Here is a 19895-nt window from a genome sequence, read left to right as displayed (position 1 = left end):
TCACTTGCCTTATTCGGCAAGAAGAGCGTTGCTATTTAAGCCAAAGTCGCAAGTTTTACCTATTCGTCACAACATATATATGATTCAGGCAACTGAACCTGCCCTCCCTTCCCTTGGATCGAGTCGAAATGTTTCTCAGTCCTTCAGACGATGTTTGACTTCTATGGGTTTAGCACTCCCCCATGGAGGAGGAGGAGGAAGAGGAAGAAGAGGGGGAAGAGGAAGAAGAGGAAGAAGAGGAAGAAGAGGAAGAAGAGGGGGAAGAGGAAGAGGAGGTGGAGGAGGTGGAGGAGGAGGAGGAGGAGGAGGAGGAGGAGGAGGAGGAGGAGGAGGAGGAGGAGCTGGAGGTGGAGGTGGAGGTGGAGGTGGAGGAGGAGGAGGTGGAGGAGGTGGTGGTGGTGGTGGCGGCGGCGGCGGAGACGGCGGCGGCGGAGACGGCGGCGGCGGCGCTGCTGCTGCTGCTGCTGCTGCTGCCTTCGCCTTCGCCACCGGCGCCGCCGCCGCCGCCGCCACTACCAGTGTACCCTGTATGGAGTCCACTTTTATGTCGTTGTTTTATTTTTTATCATTTCCATGTTAAACTTTTGTTGGCAGATACTGTGATGACTCTGTACAGGATGTGACGTGAAAGCATGTCCTCTTATTCATGTTACATACCTGTTAAAGAACCAATCCTCGTGTTCCTCATGAAGCGGAGTATCATATACGTGGTGATGATGTCCGCTCTTACTCTTCAGTCTCTCACCAAGAGAGAAGCTATTTTACCAGGTGAGGAGTTCCGGCGTGTATGTACTAATTTAGGTTACGGAGGCTGAATCGCAGCTCTTGGTTCCGCCGCTTAACTAACCGGAGGCGAGTTCACTCACGCCTAGCCTCATGGGTCTTATGTGTCTGTATATGGAGGGAAGGAGGAACTGGCTCTTCAAGGTTGATGCAGTGACGTACGTTGAATGCTGGTGACGGACGTTTAATGGTGGTGACATAGGCTGGGTGGACTTCCACAGGAACGGCATGAGTTATGTGATGGAAGGCAGTGGGGAAACGATAGAAGGAAGTTGATGGGGAGGGATGCTGTGAAATGCTTATGGGGAGGGATGCTGTGGAATGCTGATGGGAAGGGATGCTGTGGAGAGCCGATGGGGAAGGATGCTGTGGAGAGCCGATGAGGAGGGATGCTGTGGAAAGCCGATGAGGAGGGATAATGTGGAAAGCCGATGGGGAAGGAGGTAATGGGGATTATATAGGGAGGTGATGGGAGACGAATGCAGTGGAAAATTGCTAAAATAATTAAGAAGTAAATGTGAAACCTGGAGCTGAGTACAACACAATGGTCATCAGAGCCCAGAGACCACGTCTCAGCATCCTGACAAATGTGTAGGCGAGTGGAGTAACCTTGGCGAGGCTGGCGTACCAGGTGTGGCCTTGACCCTTCCCGCTAGCCAGTCACACCCACAAAGTTCCAAATGGTGACCCACAAGCCTCTAATCACAGTATAATAGGTTGAAAAAGACACGTGAGCAAACATATTTATTAGAAAACGTTTCGTTCCTGGGACCTGATAACTTGTAACACACACAGGTTAAGAATTACAGTGAATGTGAGTGAGACTTATTAGAGAAGACATCACTTAGACAATCATGTGACCTCATTGTCTGACTAACTTTTTCTCAAGTAAGTCTCACCTGCATCTTTCAAGTCACTGTGTGTCACTCATACCCCACTTTTTATCTATATATATACTGTAAATATCAACAGGTGTGTGTTAGAAATGACCAAGATTCCTGGCCCGAAACGCTTTCTTATATGTCCGCAAAAATAGCGAACAAGCGATGTAAGATGCAAAACAACCACGGGAGGAGTTGAATGATAGCTCCAGATCTTCGTGTTGCAATCAACACATCAGGAACTAGCAATGTTGCAGAAAAGAGGATAAAGTTCCAGCAAACACATTCAAAGGGACAAAAACGCTCCCTCTATAAACGGAGAAATCAATATAAGTGTATGATGCATACGTCTATAATCGTACGTGATATAGAATATACGGTGAAGTATATGGTATATATCAGCTTTAGTAGTAGAAGGGTTCTAGCTGCTGAACACTTGGGTAAATCATTGAAGGCAAGAACACTAGTTGGGTAAACATGTTAACAGACGTCTGGTAAGATACGCAGAAGCAGGAGCACCTGGTGTGCGCACCTGCCACCAGTCTCTTGACCAGTTATTCTTCAAACATGGATCCTACACCAGCAGTGACTATTTACACTTACCATGTAAACTTGTCATACTCACCAACCCACATAACTCTCTTTGCAACAATGGTATATTCTCATTCTGTCACACACACACACACACACACACACACACACACACACACACACACACACACACACACACACACACGAGTCACAGGGGTGTTAGGAAGTATTTCTTCAGTCACAGAGTCGTCAGGAAGTGGAATAGCCTAGCAAGTGATGTAGTGGAGGCAGGAAACGTACACAGCTTTAAGACGAGGTATGATAAAGCTCAGGGAGCAGAGAAAGGACCTAGTAGCGATCAGTGAAGAGGAGGACCAGGAGCTGAGTCTCGACCCCTACAACCACAATTAGGAGAGTACACACACACACACACACACACACATACACACACAGAAGGAATAGATTCAGAGGTGTCCCTATTTGCAAACGATGTGAATCTAATGCGATGAATTCAAGTGGATGAGGATCAGATTGGACTACAAAGGGATCTAGACAGACTTCAAGTCTGGTCCAACAACTGCCTCCTGGAGTTTAACCCCACCAAATGCTAAAGGGAGATTTCAACTATAGACAGATTGACTGGAGCAATTTGACAGGAAATTTAGAGTCAGGTGACTTTCTTGATACAATCCAGGATTGTTTTTTAAAACAGTTTGTGACAGAGCCAACTAGGGGAAATAACCTCCTTGACTTGGTTCTTGCCAGTAGGGAAACACTAATTAATAATCTTGAGGTTAATGATGAGCTTGGGGAAAGTGATCACAAATCACTCAGTTTTAATATATCATGGAATTCCCCTAATAATGGCAATCAAGTCTCTGTCCCTGACTTCCGCTTGGCTGATTTCATAGGACTGAAAAATTACTTAGGTGGGCTGAACTGGAATGACCTGACTAAGGGTCAGGTAGGTGGTGATGGATGCCGATATGACGCTTTCCAGGGCATAGTTCTAGCTGCTCAGTCAAATTATGTTCCAAATAGGGAAATCAGATCAAACAAAAATGATCCTAAATGGATGAACAATAGATTAAAATATCTAATTGGTCAAAAGAGAGGCATATATAGGCAAATCAAAAGAGGAGAGGGGCAATTAAGAAATCGATATATTCAGTTAAAGAGAGAAATAAAAAAAGGAATTAGAAAAGCAAAAAGAGATTATGAGGTTAAAGTTGCAAGAGATTCGAAGACTAACCCAAAAGGATTCTTTCAGGTATACAGAAGTAAGATCAGGGACAAGATAGGCCCACTCAAAAGTTCCTCGGGTCAGCTCACTGACAGTGATAAGGAAATGTGTAGAAGTTTTAACACATACTTCCTCTCAGTTTTTACACAGGAGGATACCAGCGATATTCCAGAAATGATAAATTATGTGGAACAGGACGATAATAAACTGTGCACGATTAGGGTCACAAGTGACATGGTCCTTAGGCAAATAGATAAATTAAAACCTAACAAATCCCCAGGCCCTGATGAACTGTATGCAAGGGTTCTAAAGGAATGTAAAGAGGAGCTTAGCAAACCTTTGGCTAATCTTTTCAACATATCACTACAAACTGGCATGGTGCCAGATAAGTGGAAAATGGCAAATGTGATACCTATTTTCAAAGCAGGTGACAGGTCCTTAGCTTCAAACTATAGACCAATAAGCCTAACCTCCATAGTGGGAAAATTTATGGAATCAATAATTGCCGAGGCAGTTCGTAGCCACCTTGAAAATCAAACGAATCTCAGCATGGTTTTACAAAGGGGCGTTCCTGCCTTACGAATTTGTTAACTTTTTTCACTAAGGTATTTGAGGAGGTAGATCATGGTAATGAATATGATATTGTGTATATGGACTTCAGTAAGGCTTTTGACAGGGTCCCACATCAGAGACTATTGAGGAAAATTAAGGCACATGGAATAGGAGGAGAAATTTTTTCCTGGATAGAGGCATGGTTGACAAATAGGCAGCAGAGAGTTTGCATAAATGGGGAGAAATCAGAGTGGGGAAGCGTCACGAGCGGTGTTCCACAAGGGTCAGTGTTGGGCCCCCTGCTGTTCACAATATACATAAACGACATAGATGAGGGCATAAAGAGCGACATCAGCAAGTTTGCCGATGACACCAAAATAGGCCGTCGAATTCATTCTGATGAGGACATTAGAGCACTCCAGGAAGATTTGAGTAGACTGATGCAGTGGTCGGAGAGGTGGCAGATGCAGTTTAATATAGACAAATGCAAAGTTCTAAATGTTGGACAGGACAATAACCATGCCACATATAAACTAAATAATGTAGATCTTAATATTACGGATTGCGAAAAAGATTTAGGAGTTCTGGTTAGCAGTAATCTGAAACCAAGACAACAGTGCATAAGTGTTCGCAATAAAGCTAATAGAATCCTTGGCTTCATATCAAGAAGCATAAATAATAGGAGTCCTCAGGTTGTTGTTCAACTCTATACATCCTTGGTTAGGCCTCATTTAGATTATGCTGCACAGTTTTGGTCACCGTATTACAAAATGGATATAAATGCTCTGGAAAATGTACAAAAGAGGATGACAAAGTTGATCCCATGTATCAGAAACCTTCCCTATGAGGATAGACTAAGGGCCCTGAATCTTCACTCTCTAGAAAGACGTAGAATTAGGGGGGATATGATTGAGGTGTATAAATGGAAGACAGGAATAAATAAAGGGGATGTAAATAGTGTGCTGAAAATATCTAGCCTAGACAGGACTCGCAGCAATGGTTTTAAGTTAGAAAAATTCAGATTCAGGAAGGATATAGGAAAGTATTGGTTTGGTAATAGAGTTGTGGATGAGTGGAACAAACTCCCAAGTACAGCTATAGAGGCCAGAACGTTGTGTAGCTTTAAAAATAGGTTGGATAAATACATGAGTGGGTGTGGGTGGGTGTGAGTTGGACCTGATTAGCTTGTGCTACCAGGACGGTTGCCGTGTTCCTCTCTTAAGTCAAGGTGACCTGACCTGACTAGGTTGGGTGCATTGGCTTAAGCCGGTAGGAGACTTGGACCTGCCTCGCATGGGCCAGTAGGCCTGCTGCAGTGTTCCTTCGTTCTTATGTTCTTAAATGTAAAGTTATGAACATTAGAGAAGGTGAAAGAAGACCGCAGACATAGTACAGGCTGGGAGACCAAAGACTGCAAACCTCACTCGTAGGGTGCATATAATACGGAGCACATCTCCTGAGGTGCACATCAATCAAATAACTGCTGCATTATATGGGCGCCTGGCAAACCTATGAATAGCGTTTCGACACCTGAGTAAGAAATCATTCAAGACCCTGTACACTGTGTATGTCAGGTCCATATTGGAGTATGCAGCACCAGTACGAAACCCTCACCTGGTCAAGCACGTCAAGAAATTAGAGCGCAAAGGTTTGCAACAAGACTAGTCCCGGAGCTAAGGGGTATGTCCTACGAGGAAAGGTTAAGTGAAATCAACCTGACAACACTGAAGAACAAGAGGGATAGAGAACACATGATAATGATATATAAAATTCTGAGAGGAACTGACAGTGTGGATAGAGACAGGATGTTTCAGAGATGTGACACAGCAACAAGGGGACACAACTGGAAGTTGAAGACTAAGACGAGTCACAGTGATGTTAGGCAGATATTTGTTCAGTCATAGAGTTGTCATGAAGTGGAACAATCTAGAGAGTGATGTAGTGGAGGCAGGATCTACACACAGCTTTAAGAAAATATATGACAAAGCTCACGGAGCAGGGAGAGAGTGGACCTCGCAGCGACCAGCGAAGAGGAGGGGACAGGAGCTTTGAATCGACCCCTGCAACCACAAACAGGTGAGTACACACACACACACAATAAAATAACTTTGTTCTTGTGTAGTACACGAGGAGTCAGCCAGACTTGTACAGTCTAGCAGTGAACACAGGGATGAAGGCGAGTGTTTCAGTAGCAGGTGATAATGTTTACTGAGAGAGATATCCACCACATCCTGCCGATCATCTCAGCTGAGTACTTCACCAGCAGGTGAGACAACTTAGTGAGGAGACATCCACCGCTTCCTGCCCACCATCCCAGCCCAAACCTCCTCTCTCACACTGGGATTCCCGGTTCACCTGCACACAACTGCACCTTCAACCATCACCATTACAACAGCCAACACCCTAATTATAACAATCAAAGCATTCATTATTAGCCGTTATAACTATTACAACCACCACCACCAGTACTGGTTGTAACGAGTTAAAATACTGGTTGTGGTAGTTGTCATAATTATATTGCAACCACCACCACCACCAGCATTTTTAACCATCGCCACCACCACCAGTAATTTAAACCATCGCAACCATCACCAACATTATAAATCATCACAACCTCCCATCACCACTATCAGACACACCACTCTGCCAACATCGCATCACCACCAGACACACAACACTGCCAACATCACATCACCGCCAGACACACCACACTGGCAACATCACATACATCAGACACGCCACACTGCCATCACATCACCATCAGACACACTACACTGCTAACATCACATCAGACACACCACACTGCCAACATCACATCACCATCAGACACACCACGGTGCCAACATCACATCACCATCAGACACCACACTTCCAACATCACATCACCATCACACACACCACACTGCCAACATCACATCACCATCAGGCACAGCACACTGCCAACATCACATCACCATCAGATACACCACACTGCCAACATCACATACATCAGGTACACCACACTGCCAACATCACATCACCATCAGATACACCACACTGCCAACATCACATACATCAGGTACACCACACTGCCAACATCACATCACCATCAGATACACCACACTGCCAACATCACATACATCAGGTACACCACACTGCCAACATCACATCACCATCAGATACACCACACTGCCAACATCACATACATCAGATACACCACACTGCCAACATCACATACATCAGGTACACCACACTGCCAACATCACATCATCAGATACACCACACTGCCAACATCACATACACCACACTGCCAACATCACATCACCATCAGATACACCACACTGCCAACATCACATACATCACACACACCACACTGCCAACATCACATCACCATCAGATACACCACACTGCCAACATCACATACATCAGATACACCACACTGCCAACATCACATACATCAGATACACCACACTGCCAACATCACATCACCATCAGATACACCACACTGCCAACATCACATACATCAGGTACTTCACATCACCATCAGATACACCACACTGCCAACATCACATACATCAGGTACACCACACTGCCAACATCACATCACCATCAGATACACCACACTGCCAACATCACATACATCAGATACACCACACTGCCAACATCACATACAACAGACGCATCACACTTACAAACCTCTGGTAACAATAATTCACTCTGGAGAGTGACTTGTTACTCTCAGTGTCACCACCTGATTTCAAGTGATCTAGTAGTGACCAGTGAAGAGGCAGGGCCATGAGCTGTGAATCGACCCCCCCACAACCACAACTAGGCGAGTACACATACACGCGCGCGCACGCACGCGCACACACACACACACACACACACACACACACACACACACACACACACACACACACACACACACACACACACACACATTTAGCTGATAATTTCATCACTGTGAATATTTCTTTCGTGTACATTAAATAATTTTAACTTCCCAGTATAATAAAGACTAAAATTTGAAGAATTGTACAGGTTATTTCTTTATTTCCCTTCTGCTGGTGTGGATCAAGTTGCAAAACTCAGTGTAACAAATGAAACCGAGTTACACAACTCTGTTGCACAAGTCTGATGAATTACACAATAAAATACAGAGATAAAATAAACATTAACCACTTTAACTACGATACAGGTTCTTCAATTATTGTCTTAATCATAAAAGAAAAAAAAATTCTAATTATTTGAAAACATATTTCAAAATATATCATTAGAAAAATTAAATCTTTGTTATTTTTTTTTTAAATCTGACAAAGTAATATAACTGTAGTAACTAATGTATTGAAGTGAAATATATAACTGGCTTCCTATGTGAAATATATAACTGGCTTCCTATGTGAAATATATAACGGGCTTCCTATGTGAAATATATAACTGGCTTCCTATGTGAAATATATAACGGGCTTCCTATGTGAAATATATAACGGGCTTCCTAAGTGAAATATATAACGGGCTTCCTAAGTGAAATATATAACGGGCTTCCTAAGTGATATATATAACGGGCTTCCTATGTGAAATATATAACGGGCTTCCTATGTGTTGTATGTGAGAAACTAGCACATTAATGATAGTAAGTTAGTGGTGCAGCCATCACGACTGTACTGACACCCAGCATGTGCCGCCAGAGCCCACAACAACATTCAATATTATACCATTTATACTTGACTTTACAGTAATAACAGAGGGTTATTTCCTTCCCATCAGTCCTTTATTTACCATTCTAACTTCTGGTAATAGGAATTCTAGCAGATTTTGCCTGTTGTCTTGTTACATGTCTAATCCTCCTTAACCAAGCACTTGGAAATTTCACCGAGCACTGAAATCTGATGACAAATTACACTGCTTGGTCAAGGCTGCCGGTAGCTTGATCAAGGCTGCCGGTAGCTTGATCAAGGCTGCCGGTAGCTTGGTCAAGGCTGCCGGTAGCTTGGTCAAGGCTGCCGGTAGCTTGATCAAGGCTGCCGGTAGCTTGGTCAAGGCTGCCGGTAGCTTGATCAAGGCTGCCGGTAGCTTGGTCAAGGCTCAAGGCTGCCGGTAGCTTGATCAAGGCTGCCGGTAGCTTGGTCAAGGCTGCCGGTAGCTTGGTCAAGGCTGCCGGTAGCTTGGTCAAGGCTGCCGGTAGCTTGGTCAAGGCTGCAGGTAGCTTGATAAAGGCTGCCGGTAGCTTGGTCAAGGCTGCCGGTAGCTTGATCAAGGCTGCCGGTAGCTTGATCAAGGCTGCCGGTAGCTTGGTCAAGGCTGCCGGTAGCTTGATCAAGGCTGCCGGTAGCTTGGTCAAGGCTGCCGGTAGCTTGGTCAAGGCTGCCGGTAGCTTGATCAAGGCTGCCGGTAGCTTGATCAAGGCTGCCGGTAGCTTGATCAAGGCTGCCGGTAGCTTGGTCAAGGCTGCCGGTAGCTTGATCAAGGCTGCCGGTAGCTTGGTCAAGGCTGCCGGTAGCTTGATCAAGGCTGCCGGTAGCTTGGTCAAGGCTGCCGGTAGCTTGGTCAAGGCTGCCGGTAGCTTGTTCAAGGCTGCCGGTAGCTTGATCAAGGCTGCCGGTAGCTTGGTCAAGGCTGCCGGTAGCTTGATCAAGGCTGCCGGTAGCTTGGTCAAGGCTGCCGGTAGCTTGATCAAGGCTGCCGGTAGCTTGGTCAAGGCTGCCGGTAGCTTGGTCAAGGCTGCCGGTAGCTTGATCAAGGCTGCCGGTAGCTTGGTCAACGCTGCCGGTAGCTTGCTCAAGGCTGCCGGTAGCTTGGTCAAGGCTGCCGGTAGCTTGATCAAGGCTGCCGGTAGCTTGGTCAAGGCTGCCGGTAGCTTGATCAAGGCTGCCGGTAGCTTGGTCAGGCTGCCGGTAGCTTGATCAAGGCTGCCGGTAGCTTGGTCAAGGCTGCCGGTAGCTTGATCAAGGCTGCCGGTAGCTTGGTCAAGGCTGCCGGTAGCTTGATCAAGGCTGCCGGTAGCTTGGTCAAGGCTGCCGGTAGCTTGGTCAAGGCTGCCGGTAGCTTGATCAAGGCTGCCGGTAGCTTGGTCAAGGCCGCCGGTAGCTTGGTCAAGGCTGCCGGTAGCTTGGTCAAGGCTGCCGGTAGCTTGATCAAGGCTGCCGGTAGCTTGATCAAGGCTGCCGGTAGCTTGGTCAAGGCTGCCGGTAGCTTGGTCAAGGCTGCCGGTAGCTTGGTCAAGGCTGCCGGTAGCTTGATCAAGGCTGCCGGTAGCTTGATCAAGGCTGCCGGTAGCTTGATAAAGGCTGCCGGTAGCTTGGTCAAGGCTGCCGGTAGCTTGATCAAGGCTGCCGGTAGCTTGATCAAGGCTGCCGGTAGCTTGGTCAAGGCTGCCGGTAGCTTGATCAAGGCTGCCGGTAGCTTGGTCAAGGCTGCCGGTAGCTTGATCAAGGCTGCCGGTAGCTTGATCAAGGCTGCCGGTAGCTTGGTCAAGGCTGCCGGTAGCTTGGTCAAGGCTGCCGGTAGCTTGATCAAGGCTGCCGGTAGCTTGGTCAAGGCTGCCGGTAGCTTGGTCAAGGCTGCCGGTAGCTTGGTCAAGGCTGCCGGTAGCTTGGTCAAGGCTGCCGGTACTTTGCGGTGAGGTATTTTCTATTTTTTTCTTCCTAAAAAATGCATTAAAATACCATATACTCGTACAGCACATTTTTAAAATATCAACCGAAACCAACAGTTCTGCCAGCAGATACTGCATTGCATCTCTCTCTTGTCTGTCAGAGAGAGAGAGAGAGAGAGAGAGAGAGTCTCCTTGGGAATCAACTTCTATCGTCGTCTGCTGTGTTAGTGTCACGGACCTATAAATCCACTTCAAATTCAACCCACCCAATATTCTCCACATGACTCTCCACACTATATACTCATGTACTCTTTACAAAGGTAGATATGTTTGTGACTTCATAAAGTTCACTGTGTGCGCGAAACGTAGTCAATAAAGGATTGGATTATACAGCATTTGTGTTTATTTTTCCATACCGTCGGTATTTTATACCGTTTATCTCCACAACATCTAGCTCAGTGGTGAGAGTATTCAGCTCACAACTGCAAGCTCCAGGGTTTGATTACTAATCAAGACGAAATGTATGAGCGACCTGTGTGACAGCCGAGTGCTGTGGATCTCATCCAGGAAAACTCTTCTGCCAATGTCTAGGATTTATTATCATGCAACGCCAAATGGGAGAATTAGTCTTGATGCAATTAACCACCTCGAAAGTGCAAGTGCATAGAGTATCTGCAGACCTGGTGGAAGTAGGTTGGGTATAAGGCATCCTCACCAACAATGATAATAAACATCACTGTAACTGACAATCAATACCAATATGACCAGTGATTATGTTATACAGGGTGTCACTGGCAGGAGGCCCCGAGTTCCAGTTTACTCCAGACATAATATACCAACAAGACGGTTACAACTATGGCAGTACCACGTCAGGGTCTCCTACGAGTGAAACACACTATATAACAGCACTAACCCTAATTGTTCAAGTCTTATACAACAAAGTTGCTTAACACTGATATAAAAATAAATTTAATGTGTTAACTTTGGACTCTAAACCCAAAACTAAGAATGGAATGGGGACGGGGGGGGGGGGGAGTGTGTATGCACAATAGTGCATCCAGACTTCTCCCAGCCTCCCCATTCCACAACACATTCCCTTCCCCACACACTCTTGTCACCTTAAACAGTGCACTTGCGCCGCCTCCCCATCATTACCTTCACTTTCACACAGCCCACCTGGTTCCTACCACCACCCACCCCTCCCCCAGGTAAGTAATGACTGGGGAATGTGTAGCCAGACACCGCTTGCCCGGAATATCCCTCCCGCTCTGCTGCTGTTGCTGCTGCTGCTGCTGCTGTTACTGCTGTTACATCCTCTGATATTTAATCGCAAACTAAAAAAATCACACTGAATATAAATAACAACATAAGCGTGTAGTATAGTTTATATCATTACGTCTCACCTGCATACAAATTTATGCACAATAAATTCTGAAGATATAAACATTGTAATTCCATTAAAAAAAATTTAAATTAATAAATTCAGTTCCCCTCATAATTAGTTTAAAACAATAATATCAACGAGATATTATCGTTATTTCATTTGATCGTCCAACAAAAGCCTGTTAAACGTTATACACTCTGGCAGAGTTGCTCGTCCTTATATTATCATGAAAATAACAGGTAAATCATATAAAATTCTACTTAGATTCAATTCAAAAATTTCTTAAATTTTCTGTTTCTTTCTTAATATTTCGTTTTCTTGTTGTATTTCCAATTTAGAAGACTCGCTGCCAGACCGAGCCGCGGGGGTGATGATCCCCGGAGCCCCATTACCAGTTATACAAATATTTTTACGAACACGAATAACCAGGTATGCTATATACAACAGCTCCCTTCAGTGGAGGCGAAACAGCAGAGCTGGAAAATGTACAGAAAACCTTTACAGGTCGTATAAACTCAATCACGTATCTAAAATACTGAGAGTGCTTAAGTTCCTCCAACTGTACATCCTGGAACGTAGGTGAGAAAGACAGGTGATAATTTACACCTGGAAGATACTAGAGGGATTGGTCCCACACCTGCACACTGAAATAACTACTTGTGAAGACAGTAAGTTTGAACTGTGCAGGATACCTCCAATAAAAAGGAGCGATTAGTAAATTGAGAATTCACTAAATGTAAAGGGACCACAACTCTTCAAAACTCCCCCTTCGTGAATAAAGGGGATTACCAATAAACCTCTGGCTGCCTTTGAGAGGGAACTCGATGAGTTCTTCCACTCAGTTCCTGATCAGCCAGGCTGTGATGCATACATTGGTCTGCGGGTGGCGAGCACCAACAGCTTGAGAGATCAAACTAGCAACCATGAGGCCTAGTCTGGGACTGGAACGCTGGGGCGGTAACCTCCGGAAGCAACTACAGGTAACCATCAACCTTGACATTTGCCTCAGGTTGTGTCTAAACTCCCTGACACAGCTACCAGACCCCCACCCACCAACCAACATAGTCACCCTCTCTCTCCACACACACACACACACACACACACACACACACACACACACACACACACACACACACACACACAGGAATACACCTGCTATTTTACACTATATTATACAGCATAACCTAACTCGTGACCTTTCTTTGTTGGCTGCTACTTCTAATACTATTACTAGGTTTAGGATTACAACTATGGTATTTCAATTAAGGCCATTACTGCGACCTTCCTCAAGGGAGGAGTCGTCCTGACGCCGGTGAGGGGCTCTTGATCCACTGCGTAACACATACCACTTGACAGGTTCCATCCATGAAAGCAATACAGCTACAGCTACTAATAATACTATTACTGTTAATATTACTACTGCTAGTACTACTGCTACTACTACTACAACTACTACTACAACAAGTAGCGCACACAATAGCAGCAACATCACTTACCGTGACATAAACACAACACCGTCAAACTCCTCCACCTTACACACCTGCAAAAATAAAATAAAATAGGTTATTGCTGTGTAGCTGAGGATGGATGTACGAAGACAGGGGAGGGTGTAGCTGAGGATGAATGTATAAAGACAGGGGAAGGTGTAGCTGAGGATGGATGTACGAAGACAGGGGAGGGTGTAGCTGAGGATGGATGTACGAAGACAGGGGAGGGTGTAGCTGAGGATGGATGTACGAAGACGGGGGAGGGTGTAGCTGAGGATGGATGTACGAAGACAGGGGAGGGTGTAGCTGAGGATGGATGTACGAAGACAGGGGAGGGTGTAGCTGAGGATGGATGTACGAAGACAGGGGAGGGTGTAGCTGAGGATGGATGTACGAAGATAGGGGAGGGTGTAGCTGAGGATGGATGTACGAAGACAGGGGAGGGTGTAGCTGAGGATGGATGTACGAAGACAGGGGAGGGTGTAGCTGAGGATGGATGTACGAAGACAGGGGAGGGTGTAGCTGAGGATGGATGTACGAAGACAGGGGAGGGTGTAGCTGAGGATGGATGTACGAAGACAGGGGAGGGTGTAGCTGAGGATGGATGTATGAAGACAGGGGAGGGTGTAGCTGAGGATGGATGTACGAAGACAGAGGAGGGTGTAGCTGAGGATGGATGTATGAAGACAGGGGAGGGTGTAGCTGAGGATGGATGTATGAAGACAGGGGAGGGTGTAGCTGAGGATGGATGTATGAAGACAGGGGAGGGTGTAGCTGAGGATGGATGTATGAAGACAGGGGAGGGTGTAGCTGAGGATGGATGTACGAAGACAGGGGAGGGTGTAGCTGAGGATGGATGTACGAAGACAGGGGAGGGTGTAGCTGAGGATGGATGTACGAAGACAGGGGAGGGTGTAGCTGAGGATGGATGTATAAAGACAGGGGAGGGTGTAGCTGAGGATGGATGTACGAAGACAGGGGAGGGTGTAGCTGAGGATGGATGTATGAAGACAGGGGAGGGTGTAGCTGAGGATGGATGTATAAAGACAGGGGAGGGTGTAGCTGAGGATGGATGTATAAAGACAGGGGAGGGTGTAGCTGAGGATGGATGTATGAAGACAGGGGAGGGTGTAGCTGAGGATGGATGTATGAAGACAGGGGAGGGTGTAGCTGAGGATGGATGTACGAAGACAGGGGAGGGTGTAGCTGAGGATGGATGTATGAAGACAGGGGAGGGTGTAGCTGAGGATGGATGTATGAAGACAGGGGAGGGTGTAGCTGAGGATGGATGTATGAAGACAGGGGAGGGTGTAGCTGAGGATGGATGTATGAAGACAGGGGAGGGTGTAGCTGAGGATGGATGTACGAAGACAGGGGAGGGTGTAGCTGAGGATGGATGTACGAAGACAGGGGAGGGTGTAGCTGAGGATGGATGTATAAAGACAGGGGAGGGTGTAGCTGAGGATGGATGTATAAAGACAGGGGAGGGTGTAGCTGAGGATGGATGTATAAAGACAGGGGAGGGTGTAGCTGAGGATGGATGTATAAAGACAGGGGAGGGTGTAGCTGAGGATGGATGTATAAAGACAGGGGAGGGTGTAGCTGAGGATGGATGTATGAAGACAGGGGAGGGAGTATCTGAGGATGGATGTATAAAGACAGGGGAGGGTGTAGCTGAGGATGGATGTATAAAGACAGGGGAGGGTGTAGCTGAGGATGGATGTACGAAGACAGGGGAGGGTGTAGCTGAGGATGGATGTACGAAGACAGGGGAGGGTGTAGCTGAGGATGGATGTATAAAGACAGGGGAGGGTGTAGCTGAGGATGGATGTATAAAGACAGGGGAGGGTGTAGCTGAGGATGGATGTATAAAGACAGGGAAGGGTGTAGCTGAGGATGGATGTATGAAGACAGGGGAGGGTGTAGCTGAGGATGGATGTATAAAGACAGGGGAGGGTGTAGCTGAGGATGGATGTACGAAGACAGGGGAGGGTGTAGCTGAGGATGGATGTATAAAGACAGGGGAGGGTGTAGCTGAGGATGGATGTATAAAGACAGGGGAGGGTGTAGCTGAGGATGGATGTATAAAGACAGGGGAGAGTGTAGCTGAGGATGGATGTATAAAGACAGGGGAGGGTGTAGCTGAGGATGGATGTACGAAGACAGGGGAGGGTGTAGCTGAGGATGGATGTATAAAGACAGGGGAGGGTGTAGCTGAGGATGGATGTACGAAGACAGGGGAGGGTGTAGCTGAGGATGGATGTATAAAGACAGGGGAGGGTGTAGCTGAGGATGGATGTATGAAGACAGGGGAGGGTGTAGCTGAGGATGGATGTATAAAAACAGGGGAGGGTGTAGCTGAGGATGGATGTACGAAGACAGGGGAGGGTGTAGCTGAGGATGGATGTATGAAGACAGGGGAGGGTGTAGCTGAGGATGGATGTACGAAGACAGGGGAGGGGGTAGCTGAGGATGGATGTATAAAGACAGGGGAGGGTGTAGCTGAGGATGGATGCATGAAGACAGGGGAGGGTGTAGCTGAGGATGGATGTATGAAGACAGGGGAGGGTGTAGCTGAGGATGGATGTATAAAGACAGGGGAGGGTGTAGCTGAGGATGGATGCATGAAGACAGGGGAGGGTGTAGCTGAGGATGGATGTATGAAGACAGGGGAGGGTGTAGCTGAGGATGGATGTATGAAGACAGGGGAGGGTGTAGCTGAGGATGGATGTATGAAGACAGGGGAGGGTGTAGCTGAGGATGGATGTATGAAGACAGGGGAGGGTGTAGCTGAGGATGGATGTATGAAGACAGGGGAGGGTGTAGCTGAGGATGGATGTATGAAGACAGGGGAGGGTGTAGCTGAGGATGGATGTATGAAGACAGGGGAGGGTGTAGCTGAGGATGGATGTATAAAGACAGGGGAGGGTGTAGCTGAGGATGGATGTATTAAGACAGGGGAGGGTGTAGCTGAGGATGGATGTATGAAGACAGGGGGGTGTAGGGTGTAGCTGAGGATGGATGTATGAAGACAGGGGAGGGTGTAGCTGAGGATGGATGTATGAAGACAGGGGAGGGTGTAGCTGAGGATGGATGTATGAAGACAGGGGAGGGTGTAGCTGAGGATGGATGTATGAAGACAGGGGAGGGTGTAGCTGAGGATGGATGTATGAAGACAGGGGAGGGTGTAGCTGAGGATGGATGTATGAAGACAGGGGAGGGTGTAGCTGAGGATGGATGTATAAAGACAGGGGAGGGTGTAGCTGAGGATGGATGTATGAAGACAGGGGCGGGTGTAGCTGAGGAGGGATGTATAAAGACAGGGAGGGTGTAGCTGAGGATGGATGTATGAAGACAGGGGAGGGTGTAGCTGAGGATGGATGTATAAAGACAGGGGAGGGTGTAGCTGAGGATGGATGTATAAAGACAGGGGAGGGTGTAGCTGAGGATGGATGTATAAAGACAGGGGAGGGTGTAGCTGATGATGGATGTATAAAGACAGGGGAGGGTGTAGCTGAGGATGGATGTATAAAGACAGGGGAGGGTGTAGCTGAGGATGGATGTATGAAGACAGGGGAGGGTGTATCTGAGGATGGATGTATAAAGACAGGGGAGGGTGTAGCTGAGGATGGATGTACGAAGACAGGGGAGGGTGTAGCTGAGGATGGATGTATAAAGACAGGGGAGGGTGTAGCTGAGGATGGATGTACGAAGACAGGGGAGGGTGTAGCTGAGGATGGATGTATAAAGACAGGGGAGGGTGTAGCTGAGGATGGATGTATAAAGACAGGGGTGTAGCTGAGGATGGATGTATAAAGACAGGGAAGGGTGTAGCTGAGGATGGATGTATGAAGACAGGGGAGGGTGTAGCTGAGGATGGATGTATAAAGACAGGGGAGGGTGTAGCTGAGGATGGATGTACGAAGACAGGGGAGGGTGTAGCTGAGGATGGATGTATAAAGACAGGGGAGGGTGTAGCTGAGGATGGATGTATAAAGACAGGGGAGGGTGTAGCTGAGGATGGATGTATAAAGACAGGGGAGGGTGTAGCTGAGGATGGATGTATGAAGACAGGGGAGGGTGTAGCTGAGGATGGATGTATAAAGACAGGGGAGGGTGTAGCTGAGGATGGATGTACGAAGACAGGGGAGGGTGTAGCTGAGGATGGATGTATAAAGACAGGGGAGGGTGTAGCTGAGGATGGATGTACGAAGACAGGGGAGGGTGTAGCTGAGGATGGATGTATAAAGACAGGGGAGGGTGTAGCTGAGGATGGATGTATGAAGACAGGGGAGGGTGTAGCTGAGGATGGATGTATGAAGACAGGGGAGGGTGTAGCTGAGGATGGATGTACGAAGACAGGGGAGGGTGTAGCTGAGGATGGATGTATAAAGACAGGGGAGGGTGTAGCTGAGGATGGATGTACGAAGACAGGGGAGGGGGTAGCTGAGGATGGATGTATAAAGACAGGGGAGGGTGTAGCTGAGGATGGATGCATGAAGACAGGGGAGGGTGTAGCTGAGGATGGATGTATGAAGACAGGGGAGGGTGTAGCTGAGGATGGATGTATGAAAGACAGGGGAGGGTGTAGCTGAGGATGGATGTATGAAGACAGGGGAGGGTGTAGCTGAGGATGGATGTATGAAGACAGGGGAGGGTGTAGCTGAGGATGGATGTATGAAGACAGGGGAGGGTGTAGCTGAGGATGGATGTATGAAGACAGGGGAGGGTGTAGCTGAGGATGGATGTATGAAGACAGGGGAGGGTGTAGCTGAGGATGGATGTATGAAGACAGGGGAGGGTGTAGCTGAGGATGGATGTATGAAGACAGGGGAGGGTGTAGCTGAGGATGGATGTATGAAGACAGGGGAGGGTGTAGCTGAGGATGGATGTATGAAGACAGGGGAGGGTGTAGCTGAGGATGGATGTATGAAGACAGGGGAGGGTGTAGCTGAGGATGGATGTATGAAGACAGTGGAGGGTGTAGCTGAGGATGGATGTATAAAGACAGGGGAGGGTGTAGCTGAGGATGGATGTATGAAGACAGGGGAGGGTGTAGCTGAGGATGGATGTATGAAGACAGGGGAGGGTGTAGCTGAGGATGGATGTATGAAGACAGGGGAGGGTGTAGCTGAGGATGGATGTATGAAGACAGGGGAGGGTGTAGCTGAGGATGGATGTATGAAGACAGGGGAGGGTGTAGCTGAGGATGGATGTACGAAGACAGAGGGTGTAGCTGAGGATGGATGTATAAAGACAGGGGAGGGTGTAGCTGAGGATGGATGTATGAAGACAGGGGAGGGTGTAGCTGAGGATGGATGTATGAAGACAGGGGAGGGTGTAGCTGAGGATGGATGTATGAAGACAGGGGAGGGTGTAGCTGAGGACTAGATATAAGAAGACAACAATATGATGTTCGGTGAGGACAAATTACACCACGGAAGAATGGTGGAAATAATAACAATTTAAAAGTACAAAACAAACTCAACCCACTCATTAGAATCAAATGGAGGTGCCAGATCAACCAGGCTGTGATGTGTATGTGGGGCAGCGGGCCACCAGCAGCAACAGCCTGATCAAAGGTACATTAAAGGTGAAGGTGTAGCTTAGGAATAAAGAGCAGGAGGTGGTGGTGGATAAAAAGAGGAAGGGAAATGGAGATGGGGATGGCTGGAGAGGAGAGGCAAAGAAGACAACGGAAATCAGGTATAAGGATATGAACACAAGGTGAGAGTGTGTGAGAGAGAGAGAGAGAGAGTGAGTGTGTGTGTATGTGTGTGTGTTTTAGTTCAGGTCAGGTCATCTACCCATAAACAGTAACCAAGTGTAACATACCACAAGGCAAAACTATAAATCAAATGTGATTAAAGTCGTGTAGCGGGAGCAGAAACTGGCAGCCACTGAGCACGGTAAACGTAACTGTCAGATTTTAACTGTTTAAGATGCATTCATTAGCCACCCATTTGACTGTCTTTACAACAGTGAAATTATGTCTGTGATTATGAGGACAGACTGGATATCACTTACAGCCCGTCATGAGATTCCTCCCAAGGCTACCATCCACAACAGTCAACTAACACTCAGGTATCTATTTACTAGCACCTCAACAAAGCCAGCAAATGCCCAGTTACTTTCCCCATACCTCTCACCCTGGCCAGAATTCACTCAGATTTTTATTATTAAAGTTATGGGGAAGCGTTAAACCCATAAGCATCACACAGCTCGACCCAGAGACCTTTCAGTTGAAAGGGGGTGGGGAGGGGGGGCTAGGAATAGAGGAGTGTAGCGTATATAAAGGTGGCAGCAGTAACAATGTTAGGAGGGGGGTCAGGGCTAGCTGATGGTGCCTTCAAGCACCTCCCTTTCACCATTAATCTCCCACACCCTCACTTCTAGCTTCACACACCCCACACTTCTTACTTCATGCCACACACTCACCTCTCACCACACATTCACCTTT

The 19895-nt window shown here is 47.1% G+C and overlaps 1 protein-coding gene across 4 annotated transcripts in view; it reads right to left on the bottom strand.

Moving 5' to 3' along the window:
- The window catches only part of lilli (AF4/FMR2 family member lilliputian), a 470466-nt gene that overhangs the window by 345631 nt on the left and 104940 nt on the right, over positions 1 to 19895 (bottom strand). Inside the window, exon 3 of one of the 4 annotated variants that reach the window (XM_070084351.1) lies at positions 13445 to 13488. The exons of 2 other annotated variants lie outside the window; for them this stretch is intronic. In XM_070084351.1, coding sequence (XP_069940452.1) covers positions 13445 to 13488 — 44 coding nt within the window. Of the gene's footprint in view, positions 1 to 13444; positions 13489 to 19895 lie in introns of those variants that run through there. One more of the 4 variants, XM_070084372.1, reaches the window with a different exon arrangement.

This window comes from Cherax quadricarinatus, chromosome 1, assembly GCF_038502225.1.
Source record: "Cherax quadricarinatus isolate ZL_2023a chromosome 1, ASM3850222v1, whole genome shotgun sequence".
Classification (NCBI taxonomy): Eukaryota; Metazoa; Arthropoda; class Malacostraca; order Decapoda; family Parastacidae; genus Cherax; species Cherax quadricarinatus.
This window is presented reverse-complemented; position numbering and strand designations above follow the sequence as displayed.